Consider the following 22,411-nt stretch of genomic DNA (forward strand, 5'->3'; position numbering starts at 1 on the left):
ATCAATGTTTATTTTCAAGCGTGGTTTTTTTTCAATTCTCATCCCTGGAAATTTTCACAATTCTTTCCTGATTGTTATCGATTTCCCGGGGGGAAGCATAGAACAGCAGGGTCGGCCAAGAATTACTTCCTGACCGCCGCGGTTGAGATGCTAAAACTTAAGGCTTTCTAACCCTTAAAACACAAATGTCGCTGGTGCGCATATGCAAAGTCAATATCCTGAAATCAAACACCGAGACGTTCTCAAGCAGCGTTCTTCTTACTCTGTAAATGTCGATTATTATCAAGGGAGATATTTTTCCGCCCCTTGAAATCGACGTTCACCGATGAAAATGCCTCTCTGCCAAGCCTAGATATAGACGTGTTCGGCAGAACTCCATGTTTACTTTTGAAAAAATTTCCCCGGACAATTTACAATGTTTTTCTTTAATCATTTTTTAAAATGTCTCTCTATAACCGTGCAGTCGTGTGACGTTGCGGGGCGGTTAGTCGGTGGTTTTATTCGAAGGCAGTCAGTCTTGGGGCTCAAGAAGCTACAGTTTTATAACTCTTTACAACACCCATTGTCAACATACATCACGTGGCAAAATACACAAAAGACACAGCCATCAAGCAACAAATCAGACCTGTTCCATTTGTAACAGGCCTAGTTCAAAAGTCCAGATCGCTGGATTTTGACTCAAAGAAATTCTTCGTCAGCGTTTTTCTTCCTTTGCCTGGCTGTAAACTTTGATTAATACCAATGAGGAAATACTTTCTCGTCCGTTCGTGTGTAAACAGTGAAATCGGCGTTGTTGAAAGCAGATTACAGCGCGGCGTGAAAGGATTAGATAAAACTTTACTGACATTTACCAGTAAAAATCTAATCTTCCGTGCTTAGCTCTAAGCTGCTCTCCACAGCAGGGTTTTTCAAGAGGAATCTCTGCTCCCGCTCACATTTACCAACTGCTGGCAGTTATTGATTTCCCAATATTAATTCTTTTGCCGGCCTGTCACCTTTCTCCACCCCCGTGAAATCTCTGCGGTGAATTCGGGAATGACTGAAATTTTAAAAAGGCTAAAAGTGCCTGATTTTAGAGATGGATCTAGATGTAAACGCCAGAATTTGGGGGGATATTTTCCACATCATTTCAAAAACTAGCATCTAAGAAAGGAAAAAACCCTCCGTCTATTCAGTCCCTGATTTACCCTGGCTACCCGCCCATCTCTTTCCCCGGCCTCCCCCGGTTTGAGTCACCCCCCTGCCCACCCCTTCCGTCTCTGACACGGCAGATGTCAGTGACTGAACGCCTCTGCCCGCTGGAGCCTGGTCAGGGTCAGCGGCGAAGCAACTTTGGACAGGGAGTGTTTTATAACATTGCAGCCCCAACACCCCCAGAAACCGAGCGTGAGCTCCCAGAGCTGATGTGATCAGAACCGACGCCCCTGCTCTCATTGGTCGTCTCCCCGCTCCCCCTAGCACTAGGAATAGAACCCAGGAGTCCTGACCCCCCTTCCCTGCTCTGACCCACTAGACCCCATTCCCTTCCCTGAGCTGGGGAGAGAACCCAGGCGTCCTGCCTGTCTTTGACACTCACCCCAGGGGAGTGGGAGGGATGGGGGTGTTTTTGAGGGGCCAGAAATCCCCAGACAGAAGGCTTAGAGGACAGGCCCTTTAATCTCCATGGAAGAAATAGGGTTCAGCTGGGGGCCCCGGGAAGAAGAGAGGAGGGCAGGGGGGCTGTATGGAGGGGGGCAATCTCTGTGATGGGGGGTTGTGGGAGCCCAGAATGACATATACACACAGCAGGGTTCATCCCCTCCAGCAGAGGGTAGTAGGACAGACAGACAGACACACAAGTTCACACACCCTGCTCGAGGTTCGTCCCCACGACGCTGCAAGCTCCATCCAGCCCTCCCCGCTCCATCCCTAGGGGGCAGTGTGGGCCTCACACTCGGCTGTAGGAGGATCCCGGGGTGAGCAGCGTTACCGCACCTGGGGCAGAGGAGAGAAATGGGCTCAGGACCGTGACGGAACCAATGGAAGCATCATCCACTGATCCCCAGCTGCCCCGCCCCAGAGGTGGCTGCATCTCAGTGGTGGGCAAGCCATCCCCATGTGATGTTATGTGTGGTTGTTCCCCAGCTGCCCCACCCCAGAGGTGGCTGCATCTCAGTGGTGGGCAAGCCATCCTCATGTGATGTTATGTGTGGTTGTTCCCCAGCTGCCCCACCCCAGAGGTGGCTGCATCTCAGTGGTGGGCAAGCCATCCCCATGTGAGGTTTTGTGTGGCTGTTCCCCTGCTGCCCCACGCCAGAGGTGGCTGCATCTCAGTGGTGGGCAAGCCATCCCCACGTGATGTTATGTGTGGCTGTTCCCCAGCTGCCCCACCCCAGAGATGGCTGCATCTCAGCCCACAGAGCCCTAGGTGCGCTCACCAGTTCCAAGATACAGGAAGAAGGACAGCCAGCCCAGGCCGTAGGACCAACTGTAGGAGAGCATTCCTGGCATGACAAGCTGGCAATCAGTATTGGTGAACACGACCAGCGCGATCATGGCACAGAGTCCTGGGGCAAAGGGAACAGCAAGGACACCCCTTAGTGCGGCCCATGCTCAGTCCCAGCCCCTGCCCCGGCCCTACACCAGGGGGAGCTGCCAGAGCCCAGGGCAGGATCCCAGGGGAGAGGGACATCCTCCCCAGGGCTGGCTGTGGGGGATCCACAATATCCATAGAGCTGTGGGACCCGTGGTCCGGGACTGGCCGGCAAGGTGGGGGCCCTGTGGGTGCGGTACCTGCACTGAAGCTGCCCGTGGTGGAGACCAGGATCAGGGACACGGAGCGAAAGTGGGAGCAAAAGAAGGAGGCGATGAGAGCGAAGAAGGAGAGAAACCCGGCAAACATGGCCAGGATCATGAAAAACCTGATGGTGTGGAAGAAACCTGTGGAGCGGGGAAGGGGTTAAATCAGTAACTGCACAGAACCCAGGAGTCCTGACTCCCAGCCCTCTAAACCACTAGACCCCACTCATCTGTCCTCTCCGAGAGCTGGGGAGAGAACCTGACTCCCAGCCCCTCTGCTCTAATCCACTAGACCCCACTCCCCTGTCTCTCCCCTCCCTCCCGAGCTGGGGAAAGAACCCAGGAGTCCTAGTTACCACCACCACTACCGCCCCCCCCCAGTTTTACCCACTAGACCCCACTCCCCTTCTAGACCTGGGGAGAAAACCCAGGAGTCCTGGTTCCCAGCCTCCAACCCGCTCTAACCACTAGACCCCACTCCCCTCCCAGAGCTGGGGACAGGACCCACAGCTTCCTTACCTGGTACTCTGGTTGGATACAAGATGCAAACCTGTGGCACACAGATCTTCCAGAGCCCAAGATGACTCCCCTCTGCTTCATTAACCTTCACCCAGTTGTCTGAGACCAGGGCCTCCACCAGCAGCGCCAGGCTGAGCAGAGCCAGGATGACGCTTGCGATCCGGATAAGCGCCATTGCTGGGGGGTCCCTGGGGCCTGATCCTCAGGGGGGAGGGAGCTGCTGGGAAGCCAGATGGGAAATAGGGATGGTCACAGACCAGCCTCCCCGTCCCAGGTAGGGGAGAAGGTGAGGGACCGACGAGAGCGAGAGGGAGGAAATGGAAGATGGGGAGGGGGCCATGACCCCAGCTGTCCCTTCACACTGGCCGGGGCGGGGGTGGGCAGGGTACAAATAAAGGGCTGCAGTGAAGGGAAACCTGGGATGGAAAGAGAGTGAGATCTAGGCTTGCCAGTTTGGCTGGGACATGTACCTGGAGGTTTCATCGCATGACACAATAGTTCCAGGGCTGGCTCCAGGCACCTGCCAACCAAGCAGGGGCTTGGGGCGGCACATTTTCAGGGGCGGCATTCCAGCCAGCCTTTTTTTTTTTTTTTTTTGCGCTTGGGGGGGCAAAAGCCTAGAGCCGGCCCTGGCAGCAGCAGCGCGTCCTATACGGGGGGTGCCCTGGGGCCGCTGCGGTTTGCATCGGGGAGCAGCGCCCGCACCTTGTGGCTGGGCCAGGCAGGGTCCGAGCGTGGGACACTCGGGCTGGGGGCCGCCCCGCGGGGCACACAGAGCTGCCTGCAGGTGCCGCAGGGCGGCCGCCCCCCAGCGCCGCAGCCGGGGCTTGGCGAAGTGGCCCGAGCCACCCAGGGACTGCGGCAGGGCGGCCAGGAGCAGCAGCTGCAGTGGGGCCATAGTGGGGACCAGTGCCCAGGGCACAGCCGTGTGGGGCCTGCGTCCCGCTCTCCGGGGCTACACTCCCTCTGGGGCTACCCTGCCCCAGCTCCTCAGCCCCCTGCCCGGGCGGTCCCCCGGCTCTGCCCTCCCAGGTTCTGGACGGTCCTAGAGGCAAGAGCCCCTGCTGGAGGGACCCTGAGCTGAGGCGGGGCCCGGGAGCCCCCCACTCTACCCCGACCCTGCCAGTGCCAGACTGACTGGAGGCGAGGGGGGAGCGGGCGGAGTCAGCACTGGTGGGGGGAAGCCCAGGGCTGGGGCGGCAGGAGGTGTGGGTGGGGGGGAGAGCCCAGGGTTGGGGTGACAGGGAGTACGGGTGGGGTGGGGGGCAGAGCCCAGCGCTGGGGCGACAGGGGGTGCAGATGAGGGGGGAGAGCCCAGGTCTGGAGCGGCAGGGAGATGCAGGGGGAGCCCAGGGCTGGGGTGGGAGGCAGCCAAAAATTTTTTTGCTTGGGGCGGCAAAAAACCTAGAGCCGGCCCTGAATAGTTCATTCAAGGTTCGTTATTCCTGCAGATGCCGGGACAGTCCCAGAGCGGGGGGGAGCGACCCTAGCGAGATCCCACCCAGATCATGGATGGAGAGAACCTGCAATTAGCCTGATTCAGCCTCAAAACAGTTTTCTGACGCGGAGCTAAGGCTGCCCGGGGGGGAACTTGGGCCCTTCCCGAACACCAAGATCAACCAGCCTCTGCAGACCAGGAAATACAGCACTTGGGTCCACGCCCGTGTGCCACCCTCACGCTCCCTTTTTGTGCCATGCCCCCTTCACCCATAACACAACCCCCCACCACCACCTGTGCCAGGTATTTAACAGGAACTGCCTGCCCCCTCCTACAGCCAGGTAGCCCAGTCTTTCTCAATGACCAGTCCCTGAGATCTCCCTGACAGTCTAGGAAGGCAGCAAGCCTGGTAGCAAAAAGGTTGAGAAGCTGGCAGCTACATTTCACAGCCCTTTCAGCGCCTTCCCCTCACGTGCCCCACACCATCTAACTCGCCTTTCACTTCCTCTTCTTTAAACCCACAGACCAGGCTCCTCTCCTGCCCCACAGCTGCCAATCCCCACCGCAGGATAAGCCAGTGCCCTGCTACGGACACACCCTACACAATGCAAAGCATTCAGTTTTCATCCGCTGTCGAGCGACGTTGATTTCCCCGTACCCACCAGGCACTCCATACATCAAAATTGCACCCGGGAACCTCCAGGCAGGTTCAGCACGGTTACGAAGGGTTTTATACAATGCATGCTGTGTGAGGTATTGTTTAAAAAGTCTTGCTGTGTTGAACATTAATACCCTGTTGGATTGTATGTGCTAGCCCTGTATGGGGAGCTATGATGTTTTCCTACGTGTGTGTTACTGAAATATGTTGTGACGTTGGGAGACGCCCACAGCTTTCAGTGGCAACAAAGGCGCAGTAATCGCTGGCCAGACAGGCGATCATGGCCCATCAGGAAGAATCCACACTCCTCAGAGAGGGCACGTATGCAGTGGGCGCTGCCTGACCCCTACGTCAGGGCAAGGATCTTTCTAGCAGCTGGAGAGAAAGTATAAATGAGGATCGGTGACATCACCTCTTGGCCTCTCCCCGTCCCCATCTCAACACCTGGAAGATAGTCTGGAAAACAAAGACTTGGAACTGAGGAGACTGGTCCCAGGCTGAGAGGGAATCCAGCCTGTGTATCAAGAACTGTGAGCTGCCTGTAACATCTATTAGGGTGAGAAACTGCTTGATCCAAATCTTGCTTAGTCTGTAGAATGTAGACGGCAAATTTATTTTTATTTCTACATAACCAACTCTGACCTCTAGGCTTGCTACTTATGATCACTTAAAATCCAGCTCTCTGTAGTTAATACATCTGTTTTATATTTTACCTAAAACAGTGTGTTTTGGTGGAAGTGCTCGGGGAATCTTAGCTCAGGTTAACAGGGACTGCTGCACGTCCCCTACCCTTTGACAAAGTGGTGAACAAATTAATGAGCTTTCACTGTCCAAGGTAATCATGAGCCGTGTCAGATGGTATATTTCTGGGGTGCAAGGCATTGGGCTGGGGTGAATGGCTGATTCATGAGTGGCTCAGGGAGTCTTCGTGCAATTTAGCTGGGCGTGGTGCTCCACCTGCTGGTGGCTGAGTGATCGCAGCGCCTGGAGGGGATTGCTGCTTGTGACTGGCACAGCTTTGTGAGAGACAGCCCAGGCCGGAGAGTTAAGCAGGCACAGCGGTACCCCAGTTCCACATTGTACCCTGAGGATCACATCACACCCATCGACCCACTAGCCGACATTTCCATCTATGATGATCAAAATTGATCAAAAAGTAAGAGGAACGCTGCCCCGGGCACAACTGGAGTTTGATTTCAAGGTATTTGCTGAGTGTATGTTGACATGCAAAGCTGCAAGTTTGTGTTTTAAGGGTGGGGAAGTTTCACTTTTTGAATCGCAGCATCTATTGTCATAAGAACATGACAGCTGCCATCCCGGGGCAGACCAATGGTCCGTCTAGCTCAGTATCCTGTCTCCAGCAATGACCAACATGAGGGCTTCAGGAGTGTGTGTACATAACAGGGTAATTTTGGAGAGATCCACCCCAACTTCCCCTCCCAGCTTCTGGCAGTCAGAGATTTAGAGGCTGCATCCCTGACCATCTTGGCTAATAGCCATCAATGGACCTATCCTCCAGGAACTTATCCAGTTCTTTTTTTAACTCAGTTACACTTTACAATGTCCCCTGGCAATGAGTTCCATGGGTTAACGGAGCCTTGTTGTGTGAAAAAGCACTTCCTCTTGTTTATACTGACCATGCTGCCTGTTCATTTCACCGGGTGACCCCTGGTTTTTTGTATTGTGGGAAAGGGTAAATAACACTTCTCTGGTCACTTACTCCACCCCCCTTCATGATTTTATAGCCCTCAATCATATCCCCCCTCAGTCGCCTCTTTTCTAAGCTGAACCACCCTAATCTTTTTAGTCTCTCCTCATCTGCAAACTGCTCCAGACTCTTGCGCATCTTTGTTCCCCTTGTCTGAACCTTTTCCAGATCCACTATCTCCTTTCTGAGCGGGGCGACCAGAACTGGAAGGATATAGTGAAACTGACATTAAATAATTATTGTCCGACCCTCCCCTATTGTCTGATCCCACCCTGCTATAACTTCCCACAACTATGAACATTTGAGTAAATAAAAATTAGGAGGAAAAGGCTTAAACCCCATAATTGTGTGCAATGGGGAACATTTAAATTTATAAAAATAGGGGGAAATGCTTCAAAATAAACATTGGTATTGTCTATCAAAAGTATTTAAAAAATAGAAATCGAATTCTGCCAAAATTGGACATACTGGGTCTCTCAAGGTATGCGTTCCCCTCTTTCCTTGGATCACACGCGTGGGGGACGGGGGGCAGTGAGAGGGGCCCATATATACCTCCAGATCACCCCAGACCACCCCAGATCACAACCACAGCTCTGTCAAGATGCTCCGTCTAATCCCTCCACCCTGCATTGCAGCTGGACTGCATGCCGAGAATTCCCCGTGGCTACTGATAGCCCCAGGGGCAAAGATAAGGCTGTCTGGGCATTTACCTTCCCTCTGCATTTGCTGGCTTGCAGAGAACTGCATTTGGCTGAACTTGATGCTCTGCACGAGCACAAGATACCCCCAGGCATCCTTAACCGTGCGTTGACCAATATTTTTGCCACTCAATATGAAAAGGTCTCAAAGAGGCTGGCAGATGCAGCCATCGAGCGGACTGAGTCCAGTGCAAGGAGCTCACTGAGCACCTGCCAGGAGCGAGGACAAAAGCAAATCCGGCAAATCCCTGCTCTCTGAAGCTGCTGACGGTCCTGCACGGCCATCTTCGGGGTGGGGATGTATGAGTTTTAGACTGGCGGCAGAGACAGGCACAGCTTAACAAGGAGAAAGGTTAAGGGGTGACTTGATCCCAGTCTACCAGCACCGACACAGGGAACAAAAGTTTAATAATGGGGTTCTTCAATGTAGCAGACAACGGACAAGCAAGAGCCAACGACTGGAAGTTGAAGCTAGACCAATTCAGACTGGAAATAAGGCATCAATTTTTAACAGGAAGGGTGGAACCACTGGAATAATTTACCAAGGGTCGTGGTGGATTCTCCATTGCTGACCATTTCTAAATCAAGATGGGATATCTTTCTAAAATATTTCCTCCAGGAATTATTTTGGGAGCAGTTCTCAGGCCTGTGTTATCCAGGAGGCCTGGCTAGATGATCACAATGGCCTCTATCATATAGATGGGGAAACCGAGGCACAGAGCTGGGCAATGACTTGGCCTAGGTCACCCAGCAGGCAGGTGGCAGTTAGGAATATGGCCCAGGTTTTCCGAGCTCCAATCTGCTGTTCTCTCCGCAAGGCCATACAGCCACTATGTGCTTGCTAAGCGCTGGGTTGCCAGGTGTCCAGTTTTCAACCGAACACCCGGTCAAAAAGGGACCCTCACCAGCTCTCCCTAGCCCATTGAAAATGAATGAGTGAGTGAGGGTGGAGGAGAGCAAGCGATGGAGGGAGGAGGGAGCGGGACGAAACCTCAGAGAAGGGGCAGGGCAAGGGTGTTCAGTTTTGTTCGGTCAGAAAGTTGGCAACCCTACGGATGGCTGCGCTGCATGATTCGTGGCAGTGAAATGGAGTGAATGGCCATGCTTTGAACCACCTGCAACATGTCATTGCCCGCAGGGCTGGAGAGAGAAATCTCCGACCAGGTCTGTGCCCCAGAAACGGGGCAGTTTTATTACATGATGGTTACAGGAACTTTAAGCTTGTTAGAAAGGCTGGTGTATCCCTCTCCTTCCCCATCCCCTGCAATATGTAGCCCCCTTCTCACCATCATTTCCATCTCCCTCTCCCCTCCACACCCCCATTAAGCCATCAGATCTTTAGACGGCAAGTATGCACAAAAAACCCATTGGGAGAATCTCTGAACTTAAAGGGGAGGGGCAGGGGCTGTATCTCAGCAAACTAGCGCCAATGACCCCACATGTAGCGCATTAACTCTCCTCCATGAAGAACAGCAAATTGCTAAGACAATTGGAAAGCAATTGGAAAGAGCATGTGGATTTTACAGCACTTAGGAGTGGCCTGTAAACAGAAAGCTGCTGTTAACTTTAGCAGAGTTGGCACCTTGCTATAATACATAGATAGAGTGGGTGTGTCTGGGGATAGAGAGATAGATGATAGCTAGATAAGATAGATAGAGGGGGGTGTAAGGGGATGGCTAGATAGAGGTGTATAGATAGCTGGGTGTGGATGGGGACAGACAGACAGTTGTATTCCCCATGCAGTCCGGGGGCTCTGCTTAAATTAGCCCTCACCTGTTCTCTGCATCACCTCCTCCCTCGAAGGGCTCACTCCAGCCCAGCTCAGCTCCTTTGCTGACTCCACGAGATGGGGGCCCCAGAGGAAAGTGTCCATTATGTGGACACAGACCCTGCTCTCCCCATCCTAAGTTTTGTTTCCTTCTCACAGCCCACAATCTCCACCCCATCAGCCAGCTCCAACGTTGCTGAGCGATGCTGAGTGAGAGAAACTGCCTGGTCATTGAACCCAGGAGTCCTGATGCCCAGCCCCGGCCTGCTCTAACCCACTAGACCCCACTCCCCTCCCAGTGCTGGGGATTCAAGCTGAGTGCTCTGACTCCCAGCTCCCCCTGCATTAAACCCAATAAACATATTCCAGCAAGGCTGGCAGTCTAGATCTGAAGACGCCAAGAGACAGAGAATTCACCGCCGTCCTGGGAAGTGTGCCTGATTTCGAACTGGAATGAGCCTGGCTTGGGTGTCCGTTCTCCACAAGATTCGAGAGCTCTTGATGACCCGGGGTTTCCTGCCCGGGAAGGTCCTTATCCATGCTGCTTAAGTTACCTCTCGCTCATCTCTTTGACCAGTTCAGCAGCTGGAGCTCGGTCAGGTGTCTCTCTGTCAGGCCCTTTCTGCTCCACTTCTCTGCCCCCTCTGCAGCTGTTCAACATCCTTTTAAAGATACGTGCACCAGAGCTGGACGCAGCGTCCCAGTGGCACTCTCACCGGTGCCTTAGATGGAGGCTAAAAACCCCTCCCCACCTCTACTGAGGACTCCCCTGTTTACACGTCTGAGGATCGCCTTGGGCCCTTTTTTGCCCCATCGCACTTTGAGCTGCTAGGCAGTGCCTAGTTACGTGGAAGAAGCATGTCTCCCAGCAGCTGAGAGAGACGGCTGTCACTGCTGGGGAAAACTGAGGCAGAAAACAAGGGAAGCTGCGGAGATGGGGAGCTCTGCAAACAGCAGCTCTTACCTGGGCTGGGGGGCTGGTCTGATCCCACTGCTGACACTAACCAAGGCAGTTCTGGCAGATAAACGATAAAGACTCACTCATGCCATTCTGGAACTGCAGCCCGGGCACACAGCAATGCTCAGGGAGGAAAAGGAGCCAGGAGGAACTTCCTGCTAAATAGAGACAACAAATCTTCTGTTCAGATGAGGGGAAAGTCCAGTGATAAGAAGATTAGAGCAGAGCTGGGAGCCAGGACTCCTAGGTTCTGTCCCTGGCTCTGGGAAGGGAGTGGGGTCTAGTGGTTAGAGCAGGGGGCTGGGAGTCAGGACTCCTGGGTTCTATCCCTGTCTTGGGGAGGGGAGTGAGGTCTAGTGGTTAGAGCAGGGGGGGCTGGAAGCCAGGACTCCCAGGTTCTGGCTCTGGGAGAGGAGTGGATTCTATTGGTTAGAGCAGAGGTGGCTGGGAGTCAGGACTCCTGGGTTCTCTCGTTGGCTCGGGGAGGGGAAGGGAGGAGGGTCTAGTGGTTAGAGCAGCGGGGGCTGGGAACCAGGACTCCTGGGTTGTGTCCCTGGCTCTGTCCACAGTTTATACACTGGAGCCTTCCACTTTCTTTTCCAACCACAGCAGAGAAACTTCCACTTTCCGGAAAACAGGAAGGTGATTGGTGCCTGTTCTCATTAACCCCTTCAACACTGGAAACTCCCCAGCCACAGGCCAAATGGGCCTGCTGGGTCAGAGTTCGAAGGACCACGACCCCCGTGCTCTGAGACCCTGGAGAAGGGATGAGGCTTGGTCCTGTTCTAGCGCTGGCCAGCTGGGATCTCAAAGCATCTGAGGAGCCGCTCAGCCCTCAGAGCGAGAGGAAGGTCTCTAAAGGGGCAGAGATGGGGATAGAACCCAGGACTGCCAGCTCCCCCATTCCCCTTCCCTTGATGTGGTGAGAACCCAGGAATCCGGGCTCCCAGCCCCTCCCACTCTAACCCACTAGACCCCACTCACGTCCTAGAAATAAGGATAGAACCCAGGAGTCCTGACTGCCAGGCCCCCTGCTCCAACCCACTAGACCCCGCTCCTCTCCCACAGCTGGGGAAAGAACCCAGGAGTCCTGACTCCTAGTCACTCTAACTACTGGACCTCACTGCCACCTAAGTAGCAAGTGTGGCTAAATGGCCTTTACGAGCCTGGAAGCCTCTGACGCAGTTTCTTTTCCTCTTTGGAGCCACCTGCCGCTCCCGGGCCTGGGAATATTGCCACAGCCGGCGAGGAATCCGGTTCCTCGGTAGCTGCCTGCTCCGGCTAACCCAAGGGCTGGTGCTCGTAGAGTACGACCCCCACGTTCTTTACGGGGCACTTGTCTTAGTGGATTTTAGGGGCGGCTGGGCCTCGCGGGCCCCCTTCTCCAGGAGCTGTGACTGGCTTTTAGGTGCTGCTGCCCGACCCCTCGGGCCTGAATGCCGGATTTCCCAGAACATTGGCTTCCTCCGGAGCAGGACAGATAGCTGCCTTCCAAGCTGATCTTTTGGGCCTTGAGACACTCTGTACCCCAAAGCAACACCATGCAACCCCCATTTTTACCACGGTGATATAATTATGATATTTTTTGTGCAGAGTCTGCCTTGTGAGGTATCATTTTAAAAGGCTGGATCTGTTGAACATGAATACCCCGTTGGATTGGCTGTGCTGTCAGTGCATGGGGAGCCGTGATGTTTTGCTACGTGTGTGTTACTGAAATATGCTGGGAGGTTGGGAACCCCCCACGACCAGCCTTTCGGGTACAACAATGGAGCAGCCAGATGCGCTGATGGCCCATTGAAGGAATCCACATGCCCAGGGACTATCCCAGGAACCGTGGACAATGGAGACTTCTCCGAGGGAGCAGGCAGACAATGGAGGCTGCTTGACTCACGTCATAGCAAAAGAGCTTTTCAGCAAGCTGGAAGAAACGATAAAGGAGGGAAAGTGACGTCATCACTTGGCTTCACTCCTCCCACAATCATGTCTGGAGGACAAAGACTGAACTGGGGAGGGGGCTGTAGCCTTACGGGGAGTCCCAGCCGGTGTATGGAGGAGCTGGGACCTGCCTGGATTGTCTGTCAGCGCGAGACACGGCTTGGTTCAAATCCTGTCTCGTTTAGAGAACTCAGTTGCGATTTCACTTTTTATCTCTACCCTCGCTACTTATAATCACTTCAAATCCACATTTCTGACCAGAGCAGGACGGTGCAGCTCTGGGGTCCTAGGCTGAAGAGAGCTGTGGGGAACTGGCTGGAGCCTCTATTGTTGGTTCCTGAGGGGCTGGGAGACCATTCATGGAACTCAGCTGGGTGTGTCCCTGCCTGGGGATGGCTGTGTAAGGGCAGGACCTGCCAGAGGTTTGTAGCTTGTCACAGCATCACAGTGTGAGAGGGAGCCCAGGTTGCTAAGCCAGAGAGCTCAGCAGTCACCCAGTTCCAGGCTGAAAGCCATGACAGGGTTTTTTAGGTGGTCTCGGTGGTCCTGGTTTCCCCCTGTTTCAGGGCAATCCCAGCACTGGGGCAGGGGCCGGGCTCTGGAACGGGCCAAAACGCTCCGCGAGGGCACGGACGAGATGCACAAAAGTGTCAGTGATTTCAAGGCTTCACAGACTCGAGCGCGTCAGTTACTGACCCGCCACAAGTGTGTCTGACTAGCTCGACTGAGGGTCCGGCGTTCCTGTAGGGCCGGCTTTAGGCCGATTCCACTGATTCCCCTGAATCGGGCCCCACACCCAAGCCCCGGTACGGTGTACTGGCAAGAGCCGGTACGGCGTACCGGGTGGCCCGGCTTCCCCAGGAAGCAATTTAAAGGGTCTGGGGCTCCCAGCAGGGGCTGGAGCCCCAGGCCCTTTAAATTGCCACCAGAGACCCACTGCTGGAGCCCTGGGGTAGGGCTGTGGGGGCTATTTAAAAAGACCGGGGCTCCCCTTGCTTCTACCGCCCCGGCCCTTTAAATAGCCGCTGGAGCCCCACCGCTTCCCCAGGGTTCCCGCGGCTATTTAAAGGGCCGGGGCGGTAGAAGCAGGGGAACCCCGGGCCCTTTAAACAGCCCCCGAGCCCTGGGCTGCTGCTGCTATCCCGGTGGAGGAGGGAGCAGGAGGGGGCACTTACCATACAGGTTGGGCTGTACCCACTGTACCCGTATCCCCTGCCCACAGCCAGCCCCTGCTGCACCCCTGCCCGCACCAGCCCCATACCCCCTGCCCTGCCCTGCACAGCCCGCACCAGCCCCTGCCTGCAGCCATCCCCGCACCCCCTGCCCTGTCTCCAGTCAGCCCCTGCCGCACCCCCTGCCCGCACCAGCCCTGCACCCCCTGCCCTGCCCGCACCAGTGCTGATCGATTCCAGAGTGAGGTTGGCACAACAGGGCCTTGATCTCAGCTGGGAGAGGGGCTGTCTCTCGCTGTGTGTCTGGGCAGCACCCGGCACAATGGGACCCTGATCTCAGCTGGGAGAGGGGCTGTCTCTCGCTCTGTGTCTGGGCAGCGCCTGGCATAGCAGGACCTGGATCCTTAACCCTTCTAGCACCCAGTGGCGGGGAGTCCCATGGGTTAATGATTTGCTGAGTGGCAAAACTGTTTCTTTCTTTCAGCCTTTAGCATGTTGTGTAAACACCAGCTGCTTGTCTGCCCCAGACTCCAGCTCTCCAAAGTGCTTAGGGAAGTAGGTTTATTGTGATTTTCTTATTTTTCTGCACATTGGCCCCTAGCAGCCTTTAAATCCATTCCTGGAAATTGGGAAGTGCTGTTTGGCTTTAACGTCACACAACCAGCAGATTGGCCATCCCCGCACCATTAGTGCCGACGCCGGGTGGAGTCGCTGGGTGACTGGGGAGGGACAAAGGGCTCAGAGATCAGACACCCCTGGATGTTAGAGACGCCTGAGTACAATGAAGATCCAGCCCAAACCCACAGAGAGAAATGTGGAGCTGGGAGCCAGGACTCTTGGGTTCTGTCCCTAGCTCTGAAGGGAGGGGGGACTAGCGGGTTGGAGGAGGGGGCTGGGAGCCAGGACTCCTGAGTTTTATCAGTGTGCACAGCACCCCTAGTGGGCAAGACCAGGAACACTCCCATTCACCCTTCCAGACCCTGCTGTTATAGGTCTTGGTTTACTTTCTTCTGCAAAGTCTCTGGTTGCTTCATGTCTTGTTTTGCTTCCTCTCAGCCGGCTGTAAAGTCTGCAATGCCTTCGTTATTTGCTCCATCTTGGCACCACAGGAATCTCAGCTCACAATTTTCTTTCCTTGGAAAGTGGATCCCCTGCTCACATCAACTTTACTCCTTTTTGACCCGACTGGTTCACCACTATTCAGGGTCTAGAAGATCCTGTCCATGCACAAGGGCCTGTTTCCCTGAATACAGCAGGAATCAAAGAGCTGGAGAAAATTTCTTTGTTTGCAATCCCAAGCCCCCTTCCAGCCAGCACTGTGCCCAATAGCACTCTCTCTCTCGCTTGCTCGCTCTCGGTCTCTCTCGCTCTCTCTGTTGGCCTTTCTGAGGGCCGCATTCCCAGTGCTTGTTCTGGACGCCTCCTTGGCTTTCTGCCACTTCTCTCCACAGACACACCCCTTCCAACAGACAATACCCAGAGAAACTCCTCTGCCCAGGTGTGCCCTTGTTCTGAGTGGAGGCTGCAATTGTTTAATCTGCCTGGTTCTATCATCATCATCATCATCATGTTCCTATTACGCCTCTAGCGTTTAGGGCAGTGACAAAGCTTCTCCACTCCTGTCTCTTTCTGGCAAGTCTTTCAACGGTTCCCCAGCTGTGCCCCAGGTTTTTCAGCTCGGCTTCCACAGCTCTTCGCCCTGTTGTTTTCGGGCGGCCTCATTTTCGCTTGCCTCCAGGTGTCCATCTTATTGCTACTCTGGTGATGGGATCAGTTGCCATCCGAAGCACATGACCGATCCATCTCCAACGCCTCCTGGCAATGATAGAGCTCAGATCCTCTTGGCTGCACCCTGTCAACAGATCTTAGTTTGAGATTGTTTGGGGCCAAAAGACATGGAGGATTTTTCTGAGGCAGGTTGTATGGAATGAAGATAGTTTGGCCATGTCAGACTTTCTCATTCCCCAGCATTCTGCACTGTAAAGTAATGTTGAAAGTACACAGCTCTGAGAAATCTTGAGTTTGGGTTTGGTGTTGTATGTTGATGATTTCCAGACGGGATTTAAGCTCCTGAAGGTGTTCCTGGCTTTACTGATTCTGTTCCGGATGTCCTGGCTTGTTCCACCATCTGGCTGATGGTGCTGCCCAAGAATGTGAATGTTTCTACATTGGTGAGAACAGTTTTGTTCAACATTTTTATTAATGATCTGGATGATGGGATTAATTGCACCCTCAGCAAGTTCGCAGATGACACTAAGCTATGGGGAGACGTAGATATGCTGGAGGGAAGGGATAGGGTCCAGAGTGACCTAGACAAATTGGAGAATTAGGCCAAAAGAAATCTGATGAGGTTCAACAAGGACAAGTGCAGAGTCCTGCACTTAGGAAGGAAGAATCCCATGCACTGCTACAGGCTGGGGACCGACTGGCTAAGCGGTAGATCTGCAGAAAAGGACCTGGCGATTACAGTGGATGAGAAGCTGGATATGAGTCAGCAGTGTGATCTCATTGCCAAGAAGGACAATGGCATATTGGGCTGTATTAGTAGGAGCATTGCCAACAGATTGAGGGAAATGATTATTCTCCTTTATTCGGCACTGGTGAGGCCACACCTGGAGTATTGTGTCCAGTTTTGGTCCCCCACTACAGAAGAGATGTGAACAAATTGGAGAAGTCCAGCGGAGGGCAATGAAAATGATTAGGGGTCTGGAGCACATGACTTACGAGGAGAGGCTGAGGGAACTGGGCTTATTTAGTCTGCAGAAGAGAAGAGTGAGGAGGGATTTGATAGCAGCCTTCAACTACCTGAAGGGGGGTTCCAAAGAGGATGGAGCTCGGGTGTTCTCAGTGGTGGCAGATGACAGAACAAGGAGTAATGGTCTCATGTTGCAGTGGGGGAGGTTTAGGTGGGATATTGGGAAGAACTTTTTCACTAAGAGGGGGGTGAAGCACTGGAATGGGTTCCCTAGGGAGGTGGTGGAATCTCCATCCTTAAAGGTTTTTAAGGTCAGGCTTGACAAAGCCCAGGCTGGGATGATTTAGTTGGGGTTGGTCCTGCTTTGAGCAGGGGGTTGGACCTCCTGAGGTCCTTTCCAACCCTGAGGTCCCTTCCAACCCTGATATTCTATGATTCTATGTCCTACTTTCTCATTCCTCAGCATTCTGCACTGTAAAGTAATGTTGAAAGTACACAGCTCTGAGAAATCTTGAGTTTGGGTTTGGCGTTGTAGGTTGATGATTTCCAGACGGTATTTTAGCTCCTGAAGGTGTTCCTGGCTTTACTGATTCTGTTCCGGATGTCCTGGCTTGTTCCACCGTCCTGGCTGATGGTGCTGCCCAAGTATGTGAATGTTTCCACATCAGTGAGAACATGATCCTCTATCCGTACTGGTGACGCTGAGGCAATATTAAAGGTCATTATATCTGTCATACACTTGGTTCTATAGAGGAGTTTAATTGTTCCTTAAGTGTAGCAATAATAAAAGGCGGCTCTCTCAGCCACCAGGTTCAGGCCAAGTTTAAACCAACCCAGAGGCATAGGTCTGGGGGAGGGATATCAGGGAGGGACATTGGCAGTGGGGAAGGTGGCAGTGTGGGAAGGCCAGGGCGGGGGCAGCGTCTTTGTTTGATCTGTTTATTCTGCAGCAGTTCATCCACTTCCTGATAGCAACAAACAAGCAGTGACAAGCCCCAAATCTTCCTGTACTAACCCCTTGTCCCCCAGTCCAGCATCAGGGTGCCTGGGTTCTATCCTCACCTCTGGAAGGGGAGTGGGGTCTAGTGGGTTCGGCCTGGGAGTCTGGACTCCTGGGTTCTATCCCCAGGACTGGAAGGGGAGTGGAGTTTAGTAGTTGGCGGGGGGAGGGACAGGGAGTCAGGACTCCTGGGTTCTAGCCCCAGGACTGGGAGGGGCGTGGAGTGGAGTTTAGTGAGGGAGGGAAGGGGGCAGGGAGCCAGGACTCCTGGATTCTAGCTCTTGGCCACTCTCGGGATGTTGGTCTGTGAGACAACGTCCAGGCCTGAAATAGCTGGGGCACTAGAATGTGCCCCCCTCGCCCCCCGCCAGTAGTGGGACCAGGGGGGAGGGGAGCTCAGGAGGCCTACGCCATGCCAGCTGACTCCCCACCTGGCTACGTCTCCTCCTGTCTCCAGGCACCCACGGTCACAGACTTCTGCATGCCTGTGTTGCCAGGCAAAGGTGCAGTGCGACATTCACCCCACCTCCCTCCTCGGGTTTCACCAGCCCTGGGGAGCGGTGGGGCAGAGGGGGAAGAGAGAGAAAAGTAGGCAATGCAGCCACTTCTTGGGTGGGGCAGCTGGGGAACAGCCGCAGAACGACGCTGCATGGGGACAGCTCGTCTGGCGCGGAGATGCAGCCACCTCTGGGGCGGGGCAGCTGGGGAACAGCCACACATAACGCCACATGGCGACAGCTCACCCAGCACTGAGACGCAGCCACCTCTGGGAGCAGCTGGAGAATGGCCTCAAGGGGACAGCTCACCTAGACCTTTCAGGGGCTAGTTACTGGAGTCAGTGGTATCCAGATACAGAGGGAGCCACCCTGAGCAAACCGGAACATTTCTTATTTACCTTCAACAAGGAAGTAGGTAAACCAGTCCAAACCATCACTGACTCTCCTCTGGCAGTCAGGGCGGCGCTAGGGGCGCTGTGCTGGAGGGAGCGGGGCAGGGGAGACTCATAAGAATTGGGCAGTGGAGTTCACTGAGGCCAAGCAGGAAATATCCCCCCAAAGGGGTTGTTTTCGCAGAGGTGGTAAAAATAGGCCGGGGAGAACAGCCCAGGTGCTTCAGTCTTATTAGATTGAAATGGAAAAGAGGAGGCGAAAGGGTCATGTGACTACAGCACAGCAATGGGAATCAGGACACCTGGGTTCTATCCCCAGCTCAGGGAGGGGAGTGGGCGATAGTGGTTAGAGCAGGGGGTGCTGGGAGCCAGGATGCCTGGGTTCTCTCCCCAGCTGGGGGAAGGGAGTGGGGTCTAGTGATTAGAGCTGGGGGGCTGGGAGCCAGGACTCAGGGGTTCTATCCCTGGCTGGGGGAGGGGAGTCTAGTGGTTAGAGTGGGGGGGCTGGGAGCCAGGACTCCTGGGTTCTGTCCCTGGCTGGGGGAGGGGAGTCTAGTGGTTAGAGCGGGGGGGCTGGGAGCCAGGTCTCCTGGGTTCTATCCCCACTTTGGTAGCACGTTTGTTTATACACATATGATTATATAAAACCAAGAGCCACATCCCACGTGACGTTGCGGCTCCCTCCCCGTTGCCTGTGACCTGAGCGCACCAAGAAATGAGAACAATTTCACCCAAGGGGTTGGAATTCCTCACCTGGCCCAGCACTTCCTGCTGGCTGCGCGATAGATAGCTCGGAGCCTGAGGCCCATCTAGCCTGGCGTCCCACCTGCACCCCCATCATTGACAGAGAGCCACGGTCCCATCTAGCCCAGTTCCCACCCTGTCCCTACAGCCCCGGATCTGACCCATGGGCCCATCTAGCCCGGTATCCCGCCTCCTCCTTGTCACCTCAGATAAGACCCATGGGCCCNGCCCATCTAGCCCGGTATCCCGCCTCCTCCTTGTCACCTCAGATAAGACCCATGGGCCCATCTAGCCCGGTACCCTGCCCCCTCCTTGTCACCTCAGATCAGACCCATGGGCCCATCTAGCCCGGTATCCTGCCTCCTCCTTGTCACCTCAGTTCAGACCCATGGGCCCATCTAGCCCAGTATCCAGCTGAGTATAAATTATAAAAGCAGTGATCTTGGAAATATAACATTTGTTTTTATGATGTGCTTATTACACACTATTTATTATTCATTATTATTTATCATTACAGCATTTTATTACATTATGAAAATGGTAACACTCTTCCAAAATCTCACTTTTGTAGCTTGTATCACTTTGAATAAGTCTGTTATAAGACAAGGCTCCTATATTTCATCAAGGACTATCAGATGTGAAACAGCAGGAAGGTATTTAAGAAGTCAACTCAAAGACTTCCTCCTACACAAGCATTCAGGTCTTGAGCAGTCCAGGCAAACAACACACGTTACAACAAAGCTTAAACTTGTTCTTCATCATAATTTTAAAAACAATACTAGCTGCCTATTTAATTTTAAAAACAGCAAAAAATATCCACTCCCCTTTCCATTTCTTATAAGGAGTCTTGAAGTTTAATTCTTCTTAGTGTGATAGATAAGCTTGCTTTGATCTGCTTAGCTCTTGGACGTCCAGGGGCTCCCGGACTGCTGGCCCCCTGTTGTCCGGGGACCCTAGGGACAGCTCTGTCCGCCATTAGAGAATTTTTCCCCGAAACCCCCCTGTAACATTTCACGAACCCCCAGGGGTTCACGAACCCCAGTTTGGGAACCACTGCTCTAGGCTGAGGCACAAGAACCAAGTCCACAACTGCAGAGAATTACAGAGATAACAGGTTTATTACTCTCGAGTGTGGTGCCCCCCTGCTAGTCAGGAGAGGACCCAGAATGCAGGTTACGCAGAGATTATATATTTTTTAGCAAAGCGTGCTGTCCTCGTGCATCGTAAGTCATAGCTAATAAACAAACTTTTCCCTTATCTACCCCCATCCCCTCTAGGCATGCTGCCCGTGCTGTCTAATGCTGCAGCTGATTGGGTATGCGGCTAGCTTGTTTCTCAACTGCTGCCCTTATCTTCTTGTGTCCAAATGCCTCCCCTTCTCCCTCCTAGTACATGGAATGCTGGCTTCTAACTAATAGTGGGCCTGAAACACAAAATGAAGTTACATTTGCTGTTTTCCCTTAACACTGCCAATACAACTCCCCAGGGCTGGACACGGACTCTCCCAGCACACGCCCTTGCCACGTCTGAGCTGGGCGTGGAGCTGTGACCAGGATGGCCCACAGTGAGAATGACGCACTCAGGGCAGACAATCCCCAGAGCTGGTGGTTTTCTCTAGAATCGGCTGCAGCAAAAAGAACCTCAGCAGCACCAGACTGGTTAACCAGAAGCCAGACGCCGTCCCCTTTAGGCATCCCAGCCCTTGACTCCCACCCAGACAAATAGGTCTAATATAGTGAGAGGTTACTGAAAACCCAATTCACCCGCTGTGAGGCTCGTTCCAATCCCAAAGGATGAGACACTTCCCCCCCAGGTTAGGGTGACCAGATGTCCCGTTTTTATAGGGACAGTCCCATTTTGGGGGACTTTTTCTTATATAGGTGCCTATTACCCCCCACCCCCTGTCCCGTTTTTTCACAGTTACAATCTGGTCACCCTACCCCAGGTCAATATCAGCTCAGATCTTAGCGCGCTGTCAGCCAATCCTTAGTAAACCAACTATAAAAGGAGAGAGAGTTATAAATGGGTAATAAATCCTATACAGACAAGTGATTGCAAAGTCCTTAGATAAGGTTTGACGGGACAGACAGCTTGACAAAGACTCTCTGGTAACTTCCAAAGGGTTGGAGGGTCCTCAGTCCCGAGTTCAAGGTGCTCCTGTTAATGGGAGGGCTAGCTCAGTGGTTTGAGCATTGGCCTCCTAAACCCAGGCTTGTGAGTTCAATCCTTGAGGGGGCCACTTGGGGATCTGGGACAAAATCAGTACCTGGTCCTGCTAGTGAAGGCAGGGGGCTGGACTCAATGACCTGTCAAGGTCCCTTCCAGTTGTAGGAGATGGGATATCTCCATTAATTATAATTGTAAATCCACAGTCCAGAGAATTGGGTCAGGAAAGAGGCAAAATGGAGGCGTTGCAACTGCAATTTATATCCTCTCTGCCGTGGGCATGGAAATGCACTGTCCCAAAGAAAGCCCCCAGCCCTGCTGCATGGAAAATCACTGGCCCGAGATGGATCCCAGAGTCACGGGAACTACCACATGCCCTTAGGTAATGTGCTGAACCACAGGGGGTGAAAATCAGTGCCAAAAACTAGTGATGATTTTTCTGGGTAAATCTCGGGGTTTATTTTGGTGGACGGGGGGAAAAGTGCTCAGTGGCTTAACACTTTGATGAACGGAATTCAATGTGGTTTGCTACAGAACTAACATCGAACTCCAAACACAAGGCCACCTCGGCAGTTAAGAGAACAATGTATCGCTAATCCCCACATAAAGCTTTTCATTTGAATAAGCCGTTTTTTGTTGCTGACTTAGAACGATTAAGCCTAGAAATATTAATGTTTAATAATTCGGCCCCACCGTTTGCAGCGGATACACTCAACTTCCTCCTTTTCTCCTTATTTTTTTTTAACTTTTGAATGCGTCCTCGTGTTCTGAGACAGATTTTCATTTTCTTCCCATTTCAGTGCGTCAGATCTTTAAACCGTTCTCGGCGAGCAGCTTGAAATGTGTCCGTGGTGGGCGGGAGAGTCATCGGGACGTTCAGAGGCACACACTTCAGAGCTTGCGTGTGGGCCTGTTTGGTTATTGTGTGGTTATCTTCCAGACTAATACATAGCCTTACTTTAAGCGGCAGCTTTGCATATACACACAGACTAATGTATTATCCTAATCCATATATCTCATGCCATACAGGGTATTTTCCTAATAAAACAAGTTATTTTTTATATATTTGAATGATACAAAAGTAGGGTGAAAATCAGAAACAAAGGGTGATTGCATCACAGTGATAATATCAATGAGATAAATGGTCTTTAATCCTACAGCTGCTCAGGAAGGGTGTCCAGTGATTGGGAGGGCAGGGAGTCAGGACTCCTGGGTTCTATCCCTAGCTCTGGGAGGGGAGTGGGGGCTAGTGGTTAGAGATGGAAAGTGCAGAGTCCTGCACTTA

At 53.2% G+C, this 22,411-nt stretch overlaps 2 protein-coding genes across 4 annotated transcripts in view; one reads left to right on the forward strand and one right to left on the reverse strand.

Moving 5' to 3' along the window:
• On the reverse strand, positions 1–10,684 carry LOC117869718 (protein NKG7-like). Of its 3 annotated transcripts, none has more exons than XM_034756783.1 (5): positions 10,532–10,684; positions 3,298–3,514; positions 2,773–2,919; positions 2,418–2,546; positions 1–1,974 (listed from the first exon to the last, which is right to left on the reverse strand). In XM_034756783.1, exons 2-5 carry the CDS (start codon positions 3,470–3,472, stop codon positions 1,928–1,930), a joined length of 498 nt encoding a protein of 165 aa, XP_034612674.1. In that variant the 5' UTR covers positions 3,473–3,514; positions 10,532–10,684; the 3' UTR covers positions 1–1,927. The 3 variants fall into 3 exon arrangements, with proteins under 3 accessions (XP_034612674.1, XP_034612673.1, XP_034612675.1); XM_034756782.1 differs by having other exon boundaries at positions 3,298–3,517; XM_034756784.1 differs by having other exon boundaries at positions 10,609–10,657.
• LOC117869717 (proline-rich transmembrane protein 1-like) overlaps positions 5,370–22,411 on the forward strand; it is a 23,179-nt gene continuing 6,137 nt past the window's right edge. Inside the window, exon 1 of the mRNA XM_034756780.1 lies at positions 5,370–5,949. The gene's annotated coding sequence lies outside the window, so the exon portion shown is untranslated. The remainder of the gene's footprint in view (positions 5,950–22,411) is intronic.

This window comes from Trachemys scripta, chromosome 24 (assembly GCF_013100865.1).
Source record: "Trachemys scripta elegans isolate TJP31775 chromosome 24, CAS_Tse_1.0, whole genome shotgun sequence".
Classification (NCBI taxonomy): domain Eukaryota; kingdom Metazoa; phylum Chordata; order Testudines; family Emydidae; genus Trachemys; species Trachemys scripta.